This window comes from Barbatula barbatula (assembly GCF_947034865.1).
Source record: "Barbatula barbatula genome assembly, chromosome: 12".
NCBI classification, from domain to species: domain Eukaryota; kingdom Metazoa; phylum Chordata; class Actinopteri; order Cypriniformes; family Nemacheilidae; genus Barbatula; species Barbatula barbatula.
In genome coordinates, this window is record NC_136775.1 from 4,693,292 (window position 1) to 4,712,118 (window position 18,827).

The 18,827-nt window shown below is 39.2% G+C and overlaps 2 protein-coding genes across 6 annotated transcripts; one reads left to right on the plus strand and one right to left on the minus strand.

Annotated features, from left to right (window-relative positions):
• Positions 1-76: 76 nt before the first annotated feature.
• On the minus strand, positions 77-6,338 carry mtdhb (metadherin b). 2 transcript variants are annotated; one of them, XM_079469172.1, is made up of 13 exons: positions 5,811-6,338; positions 5,314-5,403; positions 4,990-5,071; positions 4,660-4,866; positions 4,516-4,569; positions 3,870-4,040; positions 3,711-3,770; positions 3,492-3,557; positions 3,291-3,412; positions 2,997-3,107; positions 2,429-2,524; positions 2,212-2,320; positions 77-1,342 (listed from the first exon to the last, which is right to left on the minus strand). In XM_079469172.1, exons 1-13 carry the CDS (start codon positions 6,138-6,140, stop codon positions 1,275-1,277), a joined length of 1,566 nt encoding a protein of 521 aa, XP_079325298.1. In that variant the 5' UTR covers positions 6,141-6,338; the 3' UTR covers positions 77-1,274. The 2 variants fall into 2 exon arrangements, with proteins under 2 accessions (XP_079325298.1, XP_079325299.1); XM_079469173.1 differs by lacking the exon at positions 4,516-4,569 and having other exon boundaries at positions 458-1,342; positions 5,811-6,276.
• A 1,844-nt stretch (positions 6,339-8,182) lies between these two features.
• Positions 8,183-18,476, plus strand: cep85 (centrosomal protein 85). 4 transcript variants are annotated; one of them, XM_079469410.1, is made up of 14 exons: positions 8,183-8,382; positions 8,967-9,006; positions 9,091-9,213; positions 11,770-12,476; positions 12,802-12,932; positions 13,024-13,141; positions 13,227-13,412; positions 13,531-13,683; positions 13,987-14,141; positions 14,246-14,363; positions 14,463-14,513; positions 15,326-15,433; positions 15,523-15,766; positions 16,377-18,476. In XM_079469410.1, exons 2-14 carry the CDS (start codon positions 8,982-8,984, stop codon positions 16,541-16,543), a joined length of 2,286 nt encoding a protein of 761 aa, XP_079325536.1. In that variant the 5' UTR covers positions 8,183-8,382; positions 8,967-8,981; the 3' UTR covers positions 16,544-18,476. The 4 variants fall into 4 exon arrangements, with proteins under 4 accessions (XP_079325536.1, XP_079325537.1, XP_079325539.1 ...); XM_079469411.1 differs by having other exon boundaries at positions 16,380-18,476; XM_079469413.1 differs by lacking the exons at positions 8,183-8,382; positions 8,967-9,006; positions 9,091-9,213 and adding an exon at positions 10,818-11,065 and having other exon boundaries at positions 16,380-17,847.
• The last annotated feature ends 351 nt before the right edge of the window (positions 18,477-18,827 follow it).

The window sequence follows — 18,827 nt, forward strand, 5'->3', positions numbered from 1 at the left end:
GGGAGGATGCTTGTAAACAAACAGTCAAGCAGTTAAGTCTCCCAGAACTGTTAACTTTGCTTAGTTCTTATATCTTCTATTGTGTTCAACAGAACAAATACATTTATAAAGACATAGTAGTCAATGGTGGCCGAGAACTCTTTACAAGCATTCTTTCTTTCAAATATCTTTTACGGTGTTCAACAACAAAGAAATGTATATGCAAATTTGGAACAAATCAAGGGTAAGTAAATGACAATGTTTTTTAACAACGTGCTGCTTCAAAATATCTTTGTGTAGAAGTCTTGTTATGACAAGGGGGTGTATAAAAGATGAGACTTTTTGGGTGAACCGTCCCTTTAACTTAAGCGTTTCTGTAGACATTTTTCAATCATTTAAACTTTTAAGTTTCTCCTTTCGATGCTAAAACTACACAAACCGAAAGAGTTTGTGAATGTAATCACAAGAGAGACAGAAGTGCAAAGAAAGGTTAATCTTTATTACTCCTTAAACATGACTTATATTAACCAATAAATACGAAAGAGAAAACAGCATGCAACTGACAGATCTCTGCTGCCATCTTGCGCAACACAAGTTAAGGCATTACTTTTTCTGACGCTGCTATACCGGGTGTAACATTGATCACAAATACCCATCTGACGTCACTACTACATTAAAGCATGGGATTATAAAAGTTGTCAATTGGTAGGTTCATCTATTCCTACCAGTGTCAGTATTCGTAACTGTTCTCATGTATGGCTTAATTCATTTACGTCCTTATAACAGTTAACATCGCTGTAAATCACACAGCCAAAATACCTAATTTAGTGCACTGATCAGTTTTGACTCCTTGATCTACGGATGAATGAAACCATCGGCTCATGAAACAATGATCTACAGATCCCTGGGAACTCCTTTTTCCTATGTGCGCCAATCTATAAGTGTCACATTGGTTGACCACACAACAGCTCTAGTTCTTTACAAATAGAACCAGGATTAAGTTTCTTACAAAACCATTTTGCTGCAAATACAAATCAAACATACTGTATAATTCTCAATAAACATACACTGGGGGGAAAAAAAGCTATTCTGAATTAAGTGCCCCCATTCGTACGCCAGGCAATGTTAGAGTACATTGTCTAGATACAACTAATGAGACGGGGACACTAGGATGGGAATCACAACACAGTGGATCAAGGGTATAAAACAAAAGTACAGTCACTCTGGATGTATGAAATCCTGTACAACCCAGAGATTGCATATGTCGTCTTCTCTTTCATACACCAGCGACTTGCTCACGTGTCCCTCCTGGCCTTCTTCTTTTTAACTTGTTTGGGAGACTCCCAGCTCTCCTCTGCTTTTTCTAGGGGAAAAGGAAAGTATTTTAAAACTTGAACTAATAGTTTTGTTCACAGAAAGGCCAATTAAAATAAACTTGCATCAAGAGATGTAAAGAAGCCCTTCGGTCGCTCGCATCCAGGCATCACAAGCTAAATTTGAATTTGTGTCCCCATTTTGTACATGTTCATAGAAAAGCATTACTGCAATGGTGAGTTTTTGTTTAAGGTTATAGTCCTCAGGTGTGTGGTTAAACCAAGCAATGCTCATAATTACAACCGGCCTTACCACAGACCTTTATGACATTGACATGTAAATATACACGGAGCCTGTTTACAGAGGGAAGCATTCGGAGCACAGCTATATGGAAAATCCCATTGTTATTAACATAAGTACATCTAACATTTATATACCATTAATAATACTTTAATTAATTAATATACTTTTCTTTCATTGTCTAGACAAACTCTTAGATTCCTCTTTGCAGTTTGATAAATCAAACAACGTGGTCTTTAGCATTATAGACACAATGTAAGAGTAGACGAATAGATTAAAAGAACGGTTCACCCAAAAATAAATATTCTTTATTTACTCACCCTCAAGTTGTTTCAAATCTGTATAGCTTTGTGCTAAATAACACAAAAGAAGATATTTTGACAAATGTAAGAAAACAAACAGTTCTGGGGCACTTTTGACAACCATTGTAAGTTTTCTACTATGGTAGTGAATAGAGGCCAAGGACTGTTTGGTTACAAAAATCCTCTAAATATCTTTCTCTCTCTTCAGATATTTATACGGCGGAGGAGTAATTGATGACACAATTTTTATTTTTGGGTCAACTGTCCCTTTTAAGTTGAACAAACTGCGTTCATTTTACGTAGAGGTTTACCCTACTTTGTGTTAGTACAGGTGCGGGTTTGTCAGTCGACTCGGGGCCGGCCATCCTCTGCTGTGTTTGTGCTGGAGCTGATGACGCGGCACGTGACGGCACCTCCACACGTGTCTGTGGGCAAGCATGACACAACTACATGACCTGCAGTCTGACCGCTCTCTGGTATCTTGTTATTGTGGTTAATACTTTGATAAATGTTAAAAAAGAGAGAGCTCTCACCAAGGCGGCGGCGGCGGCAGCCAAGTTGTTTCCTGCCGTGCTCTTTATCTGTGGTCCAGTGCTCTGATCTTTTTCTGTCTTCACCTGGGACTGAATCTGAAACAGTTAATTACATAAATGTTTTGCATTCGTTTTAAGCTTAGTCATCAAAACTGTTGACGATCTAAGAAAATAATGTACTAAATATTTTACTGTAACAGTTGCAATAGAAGTAAACCGGTCTAATGTTCAGAAGGGTATTTTTAAGGCGCTCAATGTAATTTGAGCAATTTTCTTGAAGTGGAACTACTTTTTTAGATGGATGAACTGGTTATACCAAAATAACTATTGCGTGGACAGAAATTGTGTCACAACAAATTCTCAAAGTTAAAAAGATCATCCGTAACTACATGGATGGGTCATTCACATTTATTCATTCATTGCATTTGTTTATTTAACAAAAACCTTTTTTATAGAAAGCCAAAATGCAAATGTCACGCATTTAAACATTAACTGCCCTGTGATGTTTTTGCTTGTGGTGAGAAATATCGTTCAATCCCATTCAAGGTTAGTTTAGTCATATTCTCACCGGAGCAGATGGTCCAGCATCATCGACCTTCTTTTTCTTCTTCTTCTTCTTTTTCGCTTTGCCGCTGCCCGGAGGACCTGCTTCATCTTTCTCCTTCTCAAGATCAGACTCCTGTTTAATGCGGACAGGTACAAACTTCTTTCATAATAGCTGCAAAACGTATGTCGCATATTTAAATTTAGATCCAGCCTTCACGCCAAACAAAATATGCATAATGGATAAACATCTTCAACGTGCGCGAGATCACAATTCCACGTCTTTGTAAATGACACCACTACAGCTTTAAGGACTGACCTGTGGCGCTTCTGGAATCGGCTGCTCAAAGAGGACTGCGCTCGCTGACTGTTGCTCCACATAGTTCCCCCATTCCTCCGATGGAGCGTTCCAATCGCACAACTGGTCTGCAGGTGCGCTGTCTGAACAACACAACGGTAACTCTTAACAGGTACATTACCAAGCAAGTGTAGATTTTCGGGAGGAGATCGAGATTCTTACTCAGTCCAGACCACTCATCATCCACCTGCACAGGGGGCTGCTGAGGACCCCAGCTCAGGTCAGGCACTGTAAACATACAATCAAAAACAATTGTTGTGGAATCCGTTTAAGATAGCATGAAGAAACGAGGCGTTTCGGGCAGGTCTCGGTGAGCATCCTCTTTCGATAGAATGCATCTTTTGGAACCCCAGGAACCCACATTTCATAAATAATACTCACCAGCGGTTAATCCACTGAATGACACTGGAATATGAGATCCATCCACAATGGTCCATGAGCCTACATTAAGGAAATTGAGATAATTGATCTAATAATATAAAAATAAATTATGACGACATGGTTTAAGAGGCAATACTACCTTAAACCCATTTTCAGTACCTTCCATGTCCTGGGGCCAGACAGACGGTTCAACAGGCTGATTCTCAGCAGAGAGACTCAAGGTGGTCCAGCTCTCAGACTGAACATTGGCCATCTGAGGAGGAAGCTGTATGCTGAGGTCACTTCTGCCAGAACCATTAACAGACAGCACCTCTTCCCAACACCGAGTCACTAGAAGATCACGAGAGGTTTGGTCAATGTTGATGCAAAAACAGATTTGGGCAATCTATCAACAATGAGTTTATAAAATGGTTGAAAGTTTAAACATTGGTTTCAAGGTATAGTTCTCCTTCAAAATGAAAATTCTGCCATTAAAAGCAACAACGAGACGTTTTTTTTCGACCTTAACATAATCTCTCTAAAATTATTTCAGTGGTTGGACAACTCTTAACAGGATGAATTTTACAGCCGCTGCTACCAAAGCAGCCCTCTATCAGCTGAAATCACACTTTGGTGCGTGGGTAGGTTCACAAGCCCCGCCCATCACCGGCTTTACGGCATACGTCGCATTTTCCTCATAGCCTGTTTGACGTTAGGCCAACATCTAACAATAATACGAGACCATCTATTTCAAACGCAAGTGGCTTGAGATAATGGCTTGAGATAAATGTGTGGGGATAGCTTATTTTATCAGTCGATTGATCACCTTGAGGAACGACAGGTTTTCGTACATATTTTGCTTCAATTGCAGGTGTTTTCGCTATAAAGTGAAGAAGAAGAAGAGAGAATTAAGCAAAAGTGCCAACCAAATTAGCAAGAAAGAAATAATTAATTCACTTTGACTCCATACCCTCTACTTCTTTTTGGATGACAGGTGTAGAAGCAGCGGTCTTGACGGGGGTTTCGGGTGTATGCGGAGCAGTCTGGACTTGCTCCGTGATATTAATGACACTCGAAGTGGCTGTTGCTTCTGGGCTAGCTGACCCATCACCTGGAGTTTTGTCCTTCCGTCGCTTTTGCCGTTTCTCGCGGTTACTGACCTTGGTCTCCCAGGTACCTGACAGGTGACAGGATTATCATGACAGTTGCTCTATCCACCGTGGTAAAATAAGCAAGTTCTAATCTATGAAACGCTTTCTGCGTGTACTGATTTATGGACTTTATATCAATCACGATATACCTTCATCAGGTTCTTTGCCATAACCAGATGTAGAGGATTTGTCTTTAACAGCGCCCTTTTGCTTTTTCTTATTCTTCTTTGTCTGAAACAAAAGCAAAAGATGTTGGTTGGAATAGTTTTGGAACAGGCTTAATCAGCACCAGACATGACGCAGCCACCGCAGATATCTAAATCAGATGTACTCCATCTGCAAGTTCACACCCATTAAAAACGTCATTTATTTTTTCCTGAAATGACAGAACTCAAATGTTAACATAATGCCCGTTTAACACGGTGTATTCTATGCGTTCGTTAAAATGAATGCAACCAAAAAGTCTGGCAAACCTTGTCTGCCTTCACTTCCGGTAGTTCCTGAGTGTCCAGCACTTTGGTGTCTTGCTGTGGTTCAACAGCGAGACCATTCCTCTGACCGTTCTGTGAAACATTTAGACAACCGACATTTAAAAAACAATGGTGCATGATGACTTACATGATGTGTTATTGTAATTTAGCCCTGCTAAAAAATAACAGAAACCATTACAGCAATTCTAATGAATTTAATGAGAATTGCATTGGTTTGAATGGGAACTATAATAGTCTCTGCTGGTTATATGTTGGGTTTTATTTTATCTGGTGGATAGGAACTTTTATAACATTAACCCCTACTGGCCCAAAACACTACGTGACAGTGGTTTTAATGGTAAACATTTAATGGTTCATAAGTAAAAGAATTTGCATTGTAATTTTCGCGTGTGTATTTATCATATCAGGTTCTTCAACAGCTGTTTTAAATATATTTAAAGCGTCATTGCCCAACCCATGACAGCAGAAGGTAACCAAACCTTTTCAGCATTCCTCCTCCGGTTCCTCCTCTTCGGCTCATCTGCTTTATGGTCTGCTTTCTTCGTCGGCGGCGCTACGCCGGTGTCCGGTGTCTCCGTCAAACTTCTCGATACACCTCGGCAGACCGACACCCATAAAATCAGCACGAGTACCAGACCGATCCAGGCCGTCAAGAGGAGCACCCACGGCGCGCATACATCGGGATTCAAGCCCAAGTCTATTCCTAGCTCAGACTTCAGAAAGAAGAGGCCGGACGAGAGGACCTCGCGGACGTATCCCGTTATCTGTTCCGCGTTTTGCGAAACGATCTCTTGCCAACCCGGTGCCATTGCGAAGCGCTGTGTCGGCACCGGAGGGTGACCATTCACAAAATCAGTTTTCAGTGATAATTTCACAGGAAAACGACATTGCTTTAACAGCTCGTCGCCAGCGTGCCACCGATCACTGCGTCTGCTGCTGCTTCTGTGACTCAGTTACAGTTCAGTTATGGGAACACGAGCTGACTCATCAACAGCGACACCTGCAGGACTGGATCTGAATAGCGCTCTTGGGTTTAAACACCGATTCACAATATCAGTGTGTTGATTGTATAATTTATTTGATTGTCATTACCTTGCCCTATTTGTTATCTGTATTGATATCACGTATGAATTATGTTATTAAAGCATCAAATAAAGAAAAGCATCAGTCAAACGTCATCTTAAAGTTAGGGACTTTGCAGTGTTAAAACAGAAAAGTAGATAGGTAACAATATATTCATAAACACGTCAACAGGACACACACACAAAAAAGAAAAATACAACATTTATTTGTCTCTACTTAACGACATTTTACATTTTATCCAAAGCGACTTACAGATGAGGAAACATTGGAAGCAATTCTAACAACATACATAAGTGCGTCAAAACTAGTCCATTAAAGCCTAGCACAATATACAAAGCTAAGAAAAGTGAGGTTAGTATTTTTTATTATTATTATTTTGAATAAGAAGAAAGAAAGGGAAAAGAATTAGACCACCTGCAACTGTCACTGTTGTTTTTTAAGCAAGCACAATTCATAGAAAAAAGAAAACACAACAAACACAATTTCGAGAAATATAAACGGTAAGCCATTATAAATGTAAATATCATACAATTATGTACATCAGAAATGATCACAGGGGCTATTTTATCCTTTAATAGTACCCCAACATATTTAGATAGTATGAAATAATGTAAATATCATACAATTATGTACATCAGAAATGATCACAGGGGCTATTTTATCCTTTAATAGTACCCCAACATATTTAGATAGTATGAAATAATGTAAATATCATACAATTATGTACATCAGAAATGATCACAGGGGCTATTTTATCCTTTATTAGTATCCCAACATATTTAGATTGTATGATATTTACATTATTTCATACTATTATGTACATCAGAAATGATCACAGGGGCTATTTTATCCTTTATTAGTACCCCAACATATTTAGATTTTATGATATTTACATTATTTCATACTATTATGTACATCAGAAATGATCACAGGGGCTATTTTATCCTTTATTAGTACCCCAACATATTTAGATAGTATGAAATAATGTAAATATCTTACAATTATGTACATCAGAAATGATCACAGGGGCTATTTTATCCTTTATTAGTATCCCAACATATTTAGATTGTATGATATTTACATTATTTCATACTATTATGTACATCAGAAATGATCAAAGGGGCTATTTTATCCTTTAATAGTACCCCAACATATTTAGATAGTATGAAATAATTTAAATATCTTACAATAATGTAGATCAGAAATGATCAAAGGGGCTATTTTATCCTTTAATAGTACCCCAACATATTTAGATAGTATGAAATAATGTAAAAATCATACAATTATGTACATCAGAAATGATCAAAGGGGCTATTTTATCCTTTAATAGTACCCCAACATATTTAGATAGTATGAAATAATGTAAAAATCATACAATTATGTACATCAGAAATGATCAAAGGGGCTATTTTATCCTTTAATAGTACCCCAACATATTTAGATAGTATGAAATAATGTAAAAATCATACAATTATGTACATCAGAAATGATCAAAGGGGCTATTTTATCCTTTAATAGTACCCCAACATATTTAGATAGTATGAAATAATTTGTAATCACTTTTTGGTGAATTTGTTGCCTCGTGAAAGTGTGCAACAGTGTTCTCACTTTTTATAGGAATGTGTTTATTCTTTATGATCGAAGCACGTGAGTATACGAAATGAACACGGCAGTATGTCCCTCTGTCTCGGTTTGGCAGAGATGTTGCTCCACTAAACGAACGGCAGAGGGCGCTTGCGATTTCAAAGCGACACGCGGCCCAAACGCCGAGGAACAACGAGAATTAACGGTTGGGAGGAAAGGTGTCGATCTCCGGTCGAACCGAGGCGGGTAATCGCAGCTCGAGGCTTAGTTTGACTGTTGCGTGCTGGGATCGTTGACGGTAGCATCCGACCTCCGTCTTTTCTGTAATGCGGCACGTTATTGCACGTGTTACTTTTAGTAAAGACCCCTCGCCTGCGAGTTAAGGTACGTGAAGTGAAGTTGTTTACAGTGTTTGTTGACTTTTGTTAACTCGTACGGTTAGCTACAGTGGCTATCTGTATTGGGGTTTCTACGTAGCGTCATATGGGAAGCTTGTCGTTTCAGTTGCCCGGGACAGTTTTGTATTTTGGCGTTTGTTTTCTTGATAGCAGTTATACGAGTAATAATTCAAATAAAAAATGGTTATGCGAGTTCAACATTTCTGTTCTTTTTTTACTAGCTTAAATAACGGGTACTGTAAATGTACAATTTTGGGAAACAAAACATTTAACTGCACATTTAAAGGGATACAGAAGGTCCTTAGAGTACAATAATGTGCCCATAAAGGTAAAATAAGAACCTGTATATGTACCACCCCATAGTTTTGTTTCCGGAGAATGTAGCTTTAAAGGTCCGGTTAACGTTGCCTAGGGAACATCTACATTTTTTGCCATTCAAGTTACTGATCACAGCACTGCATTCATAGAAAATGATTCATGAGACTTGGTTTAGGATATTATGCATATCAGTCCTACTGCCTGTAGTTTAAACAAGGTTGGGTTTAGTTTAACAAAACAATCTTTCCACAGGTGACCGCAGTAGAAATGACCACCTCACAGAAATTCTCAGGTTTGTGTCCCGAGCATGTTTGTTATGTATCTGTAGATGGTAGTAGATCAAGTCTCATCTTGATTTCCTCGTGCGCGCCGACAGGACATTCCGACACGGATTGGCTGACACCGGCTGTGTCTGACAAGTTCCAGAGCCGGTTCGGATGGCGGAAAAGTACAGCTGACAGTGGGGACACAGGACTGGGCACCTCTGATAACACAGAAGGTAAGAAGAGCGCCACTAGGATGCGGTCATTTGCCTTTTTATTTTGAAAGCACACCGCTTCCCGGTGTTTGGTCCTTAGCCAAAAGATCAATCTGTAAAATCCTGTATCGATCCATCATCTTTTTGCTATATGAAATCGGGCTGCTCGATTATGACACGCATCATAATCGCGATTATTTTGGCCGATATTGAGATCCCGATTTGTTAAAACAACCGTGTCTTTTAAACTCTGAATTTAACTGAAAAATAAATGTTAAGAAATAGCACTGGTGAACCCCTATAAAGGAAAGGTGTGCGCTGTGGATTTATACTAAATGAAAAGAGAGGATCCTTGCCAAATGGAATGCGGCACAAAAATCGTTTATCTCGATCATTTTGTTTTTGTAATTGATGAAGGCTAAAATCTACAATTATGATTCATTTTCGATGAATTGCACAGCCCTTATATGAAAGTCAAACCTTAAATGTAAAGCGTATGTTTGCTTATGCTTACCTATTTGACTTATGTTTAAAAATGAATGAAACGCAATGAGAAGTTACATTTACGGTCTCGTAGGACATTGCAGATTAGTTTGTGACCACAGTTTTGACTTTATCAAAACAAACAGCAACGGTTGTGCTGGCTGTTAATAGACCAAGCTGCTGTATTTTTAGTTCTAGAGATGTGATGATAGTTTTGGGACTCCTATGAGATTTGGAGGATATTATATTCCGTGCCATACATTCCCCCAGGCAGGATTGCACTTCCTCTGATCGGAGGTCCTGACCTGGAGAGCCGAATGGAAACTCTGATGCTGGTCTTGTTTCCTCTTTTCCTCTGCTGTTAAACATGTAACGCACAGAGCTCAGCTGTACTCAAGTGCTTGAATATGACTTGCTAATGAAAATGTGGAGAGTACATGTAATGTATTCCAAAACATTGCTTTGCTCAATTTACCAGCACTTAACATACAAGCTGGCATTGTCTGATTTGTGAGTGACTGAATAAAACTAGAGTCTATGTCAACTGTTATTGTTGTTAATATAATACATAATACAATACAATCAGATAAGCAACCATGGAAACAATTATACTAATAAACCGTTCATCTTTTCAGTTTTCATGAATGCGATTGTGTCACTTAGCATTGAGGTTGTTTGTAAACTAGACTCGTGCTGGTTTTATTTGTTTCTAAGCAGTGGCAGAACAGAATGTCTTTGCAGCCGTTGCAGAACATTTCATGGGTTGAAATCTATGGTGGGTGTCTGTGGTCATCTTTGTTGAGATGGTTACGGCTTTGTTTTGTTTTTGGGTGTTTCTCGTAATGGCAGTAAGCCTCTCGGTAAGAGAAACTTCGGTCTACTTGGGAATTGTTTGAACCTGTCCACGGCAGATGTTTAATAGAGTGCCTTCAGGGCACGCTGTCAGTTTAAACACGCAGACCCTCCTGCTTCAATTGTTGTTTTGGTGATGGTGAACTTTTTTGAAAGGTACTTGTATTATATAGTACTTGATTAGATGTGTATCTGTATGAGGTGAGTTGTTTAAGAGCCCCCCACATTGACACCTAACAGTGTAACATGAGAGGGCTCTATTAATACCCCTAACCTTTCTGTGTGTGTTCGATCCTCAGCTGACAGAGCTGTAGAAGAGAGAACATTGACTCTCGTAGCAGGTAGACTCACCTTGTCTGAGCTTGATGCCGTGAGACGAAGTGGGTGTGTATGTTCTGGCAGTTTGCTCGTAACGTTTAGTAAGTCCCAGAAATGCACTGAGGGGGGGACATAGGAGTCAATATGCGTTCGTTTATGGCTCACTTTTTATCCGAAGAATATGTTAGCATTTGTTGGTTTCTCTTTTACGGCTAGCAAGGTGAGTAATATGTGTTTTCTGTTATTCATTTTGTAGTTACTTTGGAGTAGTTAAGTTTTTTGTCTTGGTGATAGAAGAGAATCAACAGGCAATATAGAATTGTGGTTTTTATAGTTGAGTGATTCTCATTGAATCTTGGTTTTAAAGATGTCAAACATAGTTTAAAAACAACATATTTAAATCAACAAGTTTCCTTTTTTGGCATTTAAACAAGGTCTTAAAATGTCTGTGTTAAGCATTCGTTTTTAAAACTTTAACTTAAGACCGTAAAAATCTCATTGCCGTAACTCTCTGAAAATTCCATAGCATGCTTTGAAACAACAACAGAAGTCATTCAAGAAATCCCTAAGCAAGTTCCTCCTGCATAATTATACAGTTAGTATATTTCGAGTGTGAGTAAATGAAGACAGAATTTTCATTTTTGGTTGAACTGTCACTTTACTGCCACGATGTTGCTATTTTTTGTAAAATAAAATGACCTAGATATGTCTAATAAAATTGAAGTAGCGATTTAGAAACAACTATGAGAAAACTGAAAAATTGTGACAACTGAAGTTTTGAAATGTGTTAAATTGACAAACATTTGGATGTAAGTCCACTATAAGTCTTTTTTAGGAACCAATTGGCAGACTGCTTCATGCAGCTCCTTTAAGACATGGCTTGTCTTTGGTTTCATTCACGTCTCACTTCGCTTTCCATTTTAGATTTCTGTAGCACTGGCAGCAGTCCCTCCTTCCAGCCCATCCGCAGTCAGATCCCCATCCCCACCGCCCATGTCATGCCTTCCACGGCCGGAGCTCTGGCCTCCAAGCTCAAGCCACATGCCCCTGATGAGCGGGCGTCCTCAAGCTCATCCAGCTCCAAATCGTCCCTTTCCAAATCGGCGTCCTCGCCCAATCTGGACGCTCAGCATGAGGGAGATTTAGATGCCACTGGAGTCAAACCTGATTGCCTGAGCCGATATCGCAGTCTTGTGAACGGCCTCGACCACACACTTTTTCCCTCCGGAGATCAGACACGACTGGAAGACGGCCACAAGTTTGACGTACCTGCCATGGAGCCCACGCTAAATCAGTCAGCTCTGCTCAGCGGGTTTTCCCCTGATGTACGCAAGCAGCTGCAAATGACCGGATTTGCAGACAATACTGGCTTGCTGGAACAGACTTATAAAGTTTTACCAGAGACTAGGACAGGTTTCGGCTGCCCCTCGGACCCCCAAAGGAATGTTTATTCGGGGTCTGGTGCCTCTGCCAGGATGTTTTCAGTACATCAGGGCATACCGAGTCAGGCTCTTCTGAGGGACCAGCCCAGCACTGGAGCGTACGATCCCTCTCAGTGTAGTGAGCTGGCCAGCTGGCACCAGCAAAAGCAGAAACTCGAGAGTTTGCGGCTACAGGTGGAACAAATGCAGGTTCGAATTCAGCATCTTATGTTTATGACTTTAGTGCCAGCCGTACATTTATATTCAATTGTGAATCTTTTTTTTAAACTCACCTCTATAAAACAAAATGTCCATGTGAAATACATTATTCTATTACAGATCTAGGTATTTATTATTAGATATTCATTATATTCACTTGATTTATTTTCATCTCAATCCTCTTCTTGTTCAAGGCAGATGTTAGCTTGCTCTATATTCAGCACAACCTTAGTACAGCTGATCTATTTCTATGAAGAGAAGATAAATAGAGATCTTTTAGTAGTCATTTTAACTGAGATTTCCTTCTTTATTGCAGTTTATGACAGGAGGGGGTGGGCAGTATGCCTCCCTTTATTCATCAGCTCCTCACACAGAGAACAGCAAGTGGGATGCTGTCGTAAAAGCTAATGAGAACTTGCGGAAAGAGAAAGAACTCATCATCGAAAGGTAATTGTTTTGGCAAGGTAAAGGCTAATGTTGGAGAGTGATATTGCGCAGGATTCTTTCTGTGTTAAATACAGTAAATGTTATATTGCAGACAGAAGCAGCAGATGTCTCAGCTGGAGCAGCGTCTTAGAGAGAGTGAACTGCAGGTGCACAGCGCTCTCATGGGACGTGGAGCTCCTTACCCAGACATGTGTCTTTTGAGACTGCAGGTCAGTCCACAGATATCGTTTTCTCTTATAGTATCAAGGCTTAAGTATAGTTGTTCAAAACCTCAGTTGTCTGTGTGCTTGACAGGAGGCCCAGCGGGAAAACACCTTTTTGCGAGCCCAGTTTGCCGAGCGCAGCGACTGCTTTACCAACGAGAAGCTAGAAGCGGACCGGAGACTGGCCGCGGTGGAGGTGGAGATGCAACGTCTGAATGAGATCTTGAAGGAGAGCAGTGAAAAACACGCAGAGGAGCTGAAGAAACAAGAGGAGAGGGTAAACATCTCCAAGCTTCCTCTACACATTTGATGTTGTGGACTGTTATGGTTTCTTATAGCCCTCTAAAATTATAATTTGCTTTTCAATCTTGTGGTGTTTGTTCTTTAATAAAAAGATCCGCAGTCGGGACAAACACATCAACAGCTTGAAAAAGAAGTGCCAGAAGGAATCGGATCAGAACAGAGAGAAGCAGCAGCGGATTGAGACTCTTGAACGATATTTGGCTGATCTCCCTACCATGGAAGACTATCAGGCCCAGCACAAAAAGGTACAGCGCTCTTTTAATGCCCAGCCTATACAAATATAAACTGTTATTCTCCTCTGTTTTCACAGCAACTGCTCATAGCCATCAGCTTGATGTGTGTGTTGTATTGCCAAAAACCATTACAACATTAATAATAAAGATCCCTTTGCTGTTTCGCTAAGCTTTTGTGTCTGATGTGTGGACTTGAAACAGAAATAGTTTGTCAGGATAATTGTATATTTTCATTGAGTTACTATAGTGTCCAGTTGCTTAATCCCACCAGAACATAATCGATTTAAAGAGTCTGTTATCGATATTGTGTTTCAGCTGGAAGATGTAGAGGAGAGGGCAACACAGCTTCAGGCCACCGTCAGAGATCTGGAGATTCAGCTGGAGGAGTCCCGCAGTGCTGTACGAAGCAAAGAGAACCAACTGGAAGAACAGAGGCACAAGGAGAGAGAGCTGCTTACAACAGTCACCAGGTAAATGACAGATTCTGGGCATCACAGACGCACGTAGGCAACTCTATAGAAAAGCAAAAACGTGAGACGTGGGATCTTCTATTGTTTTATTTGCTTTTGCTTAGTCTCCAAAACAGGGTGCAGGAGAGCCTCGAGGATGGGGTGAGATTGCCTTCTCTCGACATAGAGAAGCTACGAGAAGAAAACACTACTTTAAAAGAAGAGCAACAGCGACTTAAAAAGGTTCTTGTCCTCTTTAGTTGACATTCAGTGCAATGACACTGAATTCTGTTATTTAATTTGTTTTCAGCAGATATTCATTTGCTATCATTGTTTTTCTAGGTTATTGAAAAACAACTCAGGATAATGGAACAGCTGGGCTCACAGATCAGGGTAAGGATGTAATTCCATTTTAGCACTTTTCTTCATTGAGAATAGACCGTTTCACCCTAATCTGACCGATGGTTGAATGATCCTGAGTGTTTAGGTGACATAAGATTTAAGATTCAGCAGGGGGCGCTCTCCCCCTTAAGTTAAAGCAATGAACAGTAAGATGGGTTAAGGTTTTCTATGTCATAAATTGGCTATAGTTGAATCTTACATAAATGTTCATCCACAAGTGTGTACCTGGCTCATCACGTAATGAATTTGTATTTTAAATAATTAGTCATTTCAATATATTGTTGTTGGTCATCTAAGCATCTGGTGCCCAGTCTGTATCCGGACACTTCAAAATGATTAAGGGTGGTATTTAAGAAAAAAACGGAATCATAGGTTCTTGATCTCTTAGTTTCAAGACTATAATTAATGTAATTCAAGTAAACCTCGATTGTTGAAAGCCAGATTAATGCATACGTAGCCTACTTATAATAGGAACTAAAGCAAAACTATACAAACAACCTTAGCTTGTGACGCTTGAAAAGCCTGATGTTAGATTGTGATAAAACCTGAATATTTATTTAGTAGTTTATAGGAGATATAAATGCATAATACACCTTTATGACATTTCATTTTTATAATATGTATATTAGTCAAAATTCCTTTCCCATGGTTTTCTGCCTGCACTCTTAAAATGAGAAATAAATCAGAAGTACATTAATGGTCTGGGTTGGTGATCTGGGGGAGGGTGCTTTAGAATACATCTACATTTATTTAAAAAAAAGCATGTTTTCCATGTTTTATTGTGTGTGTGTGGGTTGAATCAGACTCTGGAGGAGCAGATCTCTCAGGAGGACTGCAGCAGTCAGGCCCTGCGAGAGGAGGTGGCAGAGAAAGAGCAGAGTCTGTTACAGTTACACGCTGCAATGAAGGAGGTTAGTTGTTTATTGTGATGCACACTTCCACTCTTCCTTTGAGAACACAAAGGCAATTTACTATTTGTGTGCATGTTTTTGTTTTTCAGCTCTCAGTGCACAACCAGGAGTTGATGGAGCACAATCTGACATTACAGGAGCGTCTTCAGGGCGATGACCCAAGTGGTGGGTCCAATTTGAATGCTCCTCTGCTCCCCGCAGGAGCCCGGCTCACTCAAAGGCTTTATGGAGAGATGTCGGCCTGTCTGTCTGACCTCCGATCCCTCTGCAACGTCCTCACCCAGCGGGCTCAGGGCCGTGACCCAAACCTCTCCATGCTGCTCGGCATTGCTTGTAAGTGCAGCCTCCGCTCCACAAGTTAAAGCGGTCCATTATAGACTTAAATAGATCAAGCAGATTGAATTGATTGCAAAAATATATTTATTTCAGGATGTTTAAAATATCTGGTATCTATATCTGGTAATTTTGCAAAAAGATGCCATGGTATCGTATGGACTGTACTAGTTGGGAAAAAAAATCAAAGGAAGTCATCTGCCAAAAAAGTTAGAATTTATAAAATACAATGCCGAGCATATGTGTATATATAAATAAAACATAGAAAGTATTTGATATAGCTTATTTTTGATACACCACTGTCACAATAAACAAGTGTTTATAAACAATAAACACTATTTTACTTTTTCAAGAATACTGTAGTATAAATTATGTTGCTTATACTGTATCACCCACACTACATAGTACAGATTGATTTTCATTGCTGTTTTATTGAAATTGTTGCCAAACAGTGACTATAGCTCATGCTGGCAGTATGCAATACGCTGTCATGGAAACAGTGTTATTTGTGCAGGTACTTCAATGGTTAAATGACCAAATAGCGACATTGTTGAGATGTCTGATTTATGGGGGTTTATCAGTTCGACTTAAGGTTTATTTGTGTCTCCAGCAGCTCCTCCTCCAGTAGGAGAGCCATGGGAGGACTGGCTCAGGCCTGATGGCCTGCAGACGAAGCTTCTAGAAGCTCAGCAGCTCCGTCGAGACGTCGAGGAGCTGAGAACCACCGTTTCTGACCGTTATGCTCAGGACATGGGAGAAAACTGCATCACTCAGTGAGCGTGGACAATACAGCGAGGGTAACTTCACATCAACAGTGCCTTTTCCTTGATGTTGAAAGACACTAAATGTAAAGCCTCCTTCACGAAGGGGAGACAACACTAACAACATTGGATTCGTATTCCAGAGGGCTATTTTTATACAGGTATTTTTCTAAAATGTCTGATGGCTTTTTGTGCTGTGGAAAGCAAATTGTTATTTAATATAAACCTTTCCATGTATTTGGGAACGCCTGTGATGAAGTTGACAATCAACTGAAATATTTAGTCTTCGTGTCCTAAGAATCGCAACTAACATGCCATATTTTTATAATGGTATAGGCCATAGTGTAGCATGAGGATTAGACTCAATGGCAGATCAGTTATCATCTCAATGTAGCAGAACGTGCCACAAAGAACGCAGCACCCAAGACTGAGAAATATCTCAAAGTGAAACACCAGAAGTTTTGGCAATAATAAATAGCAGAACAACTGGTGTTTTCAAGCAGATTAGAGCCGAACATTCCCTCATGTTTGATGTACACAGTTAGAGCAATAAACAGTGTGACTTTAAGCGAGCATGAAATGATATCCTAGTTATAAGTCAATAGGTGGAGCTTGATTCATCAAGATTGTGTAAACAGATCGTGTATGCACATATAACAGCAGGAATATTTCATCTGAGAGAATGTAGAGGTCTTATTGGTTAAACGGTACATTTTCTTGTGCTTTTTGACCGGCTCTTCTTTATAGCTTCTTTAGAGCATTAACAAGGTAAAACACAACTTCCTGTTGGAACGGTTACCACGAGCCACATAACTAAACTGGTACCTTTTCATATAAATATGTGCCCAAGAATGGCTTACAAAAGCATGCAAGATGTGATGTGCTTTGTTGACATTTATAATTTTTGCTGTCTGGTTTATTTATGTTTGTCAACTGTAAAAACAAAGAATGGAATCTAACGTATGTATATTATCAAGACGAAGCCAATCTGTCAAGCAAATATTTGTAGTGCAGCACAACATACCAATGTAGATCCTAACCATTATTCTCTTACAATGTACAACTGCAGTTCAAGTACCAGAATTCTATTAACAAAATGGGACCAGATATATCCCGGAGGAGTATTGTGAGGTGAATTGTCATCTTTTGGTTCAGAAACATCATTCATTACCCAGTGTGAGCTTTGATGTATCGCTGCATTACATTTAAAGGTTTAACACGAAACCAGCAAGAAAAACCGTAACACTAAATGTTTATATGTAGATTTTTGTCCTAAGTTGACTGATTTTCCAGAAATAAAGATTTGTTTTTTAGAACCTTATCTTAATTGTTATTTTATCTGTTTATCCACGTTTAGACATTTTTGTGTAATAAATTGCGCAATTTCTCAGTAGAGTGTAGTGTATGCACGTGATGCACACGAAAGTAACGCAAGTCTTTTCAAAGACTTCTGAAAGAAGAAAAAAATAAGTTTCACAGCAATTTGCTGAAACAAATGGAATACTGAAACGTGGTTGTGCGCTAGCCATTTCATGTCATATTTGGTTACGTGCTTTTTGTTCTGACAATTTGTTCTACTTTTACATATTCAATGGTATTGTGGGATCGGATATTGTTGGGCAACACAACATGACAAGGTTATATCATTTTTATTTGCATAATGATTTTTACAATATCTATTGTTTTAAAGCAGCTTTACAGAATCAAAACTCCAGTGTTAAAGACACCCACACTACTTATAAACAATCTGCTATGACTAGTGACTAAATACAGCCGTGGGAAAATGTGGAGAAAAAAATTAAATTTACTGAGTATTTCTAGATGCTTTGTGTCCATTCCAGTCCACTGTCTGTTGAATTTTAACAAATCAAACCTCAAGTCATCCAACAGCAATGTGACACATGAAAACTTGCTAAAAATCGAGGTTATTACATGAACAAATTATTTTTGACATTTCCTTAATATTAAATTAAAATGTAGCTCAGGTTTCTGTAAAACGAATGCTGTGAATCTGGATCTAGAGGGTTTGGGTTAGTGAGAAAATGTTTATTCAAAGACTATTAGGCAAATTGTTTTTGAAACGAAAATGGATGCTTGGTAGATGACTTATGAAGAAAGCTCAACTATATTGTTTAGAAATCTGCATTCACATTATTATTATTAAGAGCTTGTATGTTTTAAAGCTTATTAAGCTAATCGATAACCCTACAAATGTACTACTCAAGGGAAATTGTATTATTATAAATGTCTCCCATCAGGTACTACAAGAAAAAAATATTATTGTGATGCTAGAGAAAATA

Bases quoted from the DNA above. Each gene is read 5' to 3' on its own strand.
- mtdhb (XM_079469172.1), bottom strand. From the start codon at position 6,140: ATGGCACCGGGTTGGCAAGAGATCGTTTCGCAAAACGCGGAACAGATA. The intron at 4,041-4,515 runs GTGATCAATCGA...GTGATCTTCTAG, and splicing joins AAAACCTGTCGTTCCTCAAG to TGACTCGGTGTTGGGAAGAG. The intron at 2,525-2,996 runs GTGAGAATATGA...TAACTGTTTCAG, and splicing joins ATGCTGGACCATCTGCTCCG to ATTCAGTCCCAGGTGAAGAC.
- cep85 (XM_079469410.1), top strand. From the start codon at position 8,982: ATGACCACCTCACAGAAATTCTCAG. The intron at 12,933-13,023 runs GTAATTGTTTTG...GTTATATTGCAG, and splicing joins AAAGAACTCATCATCGAAAG to ACAGAAGCAGCAGATGTCTC. The intron at 13,142-13,226 runs GTCAGTCCACAG...TGTGCTTGACAG, and splicing joins TGTGTCTTTTGAGACTGCAG to GAGGCCCAGCGGGAAAACAC.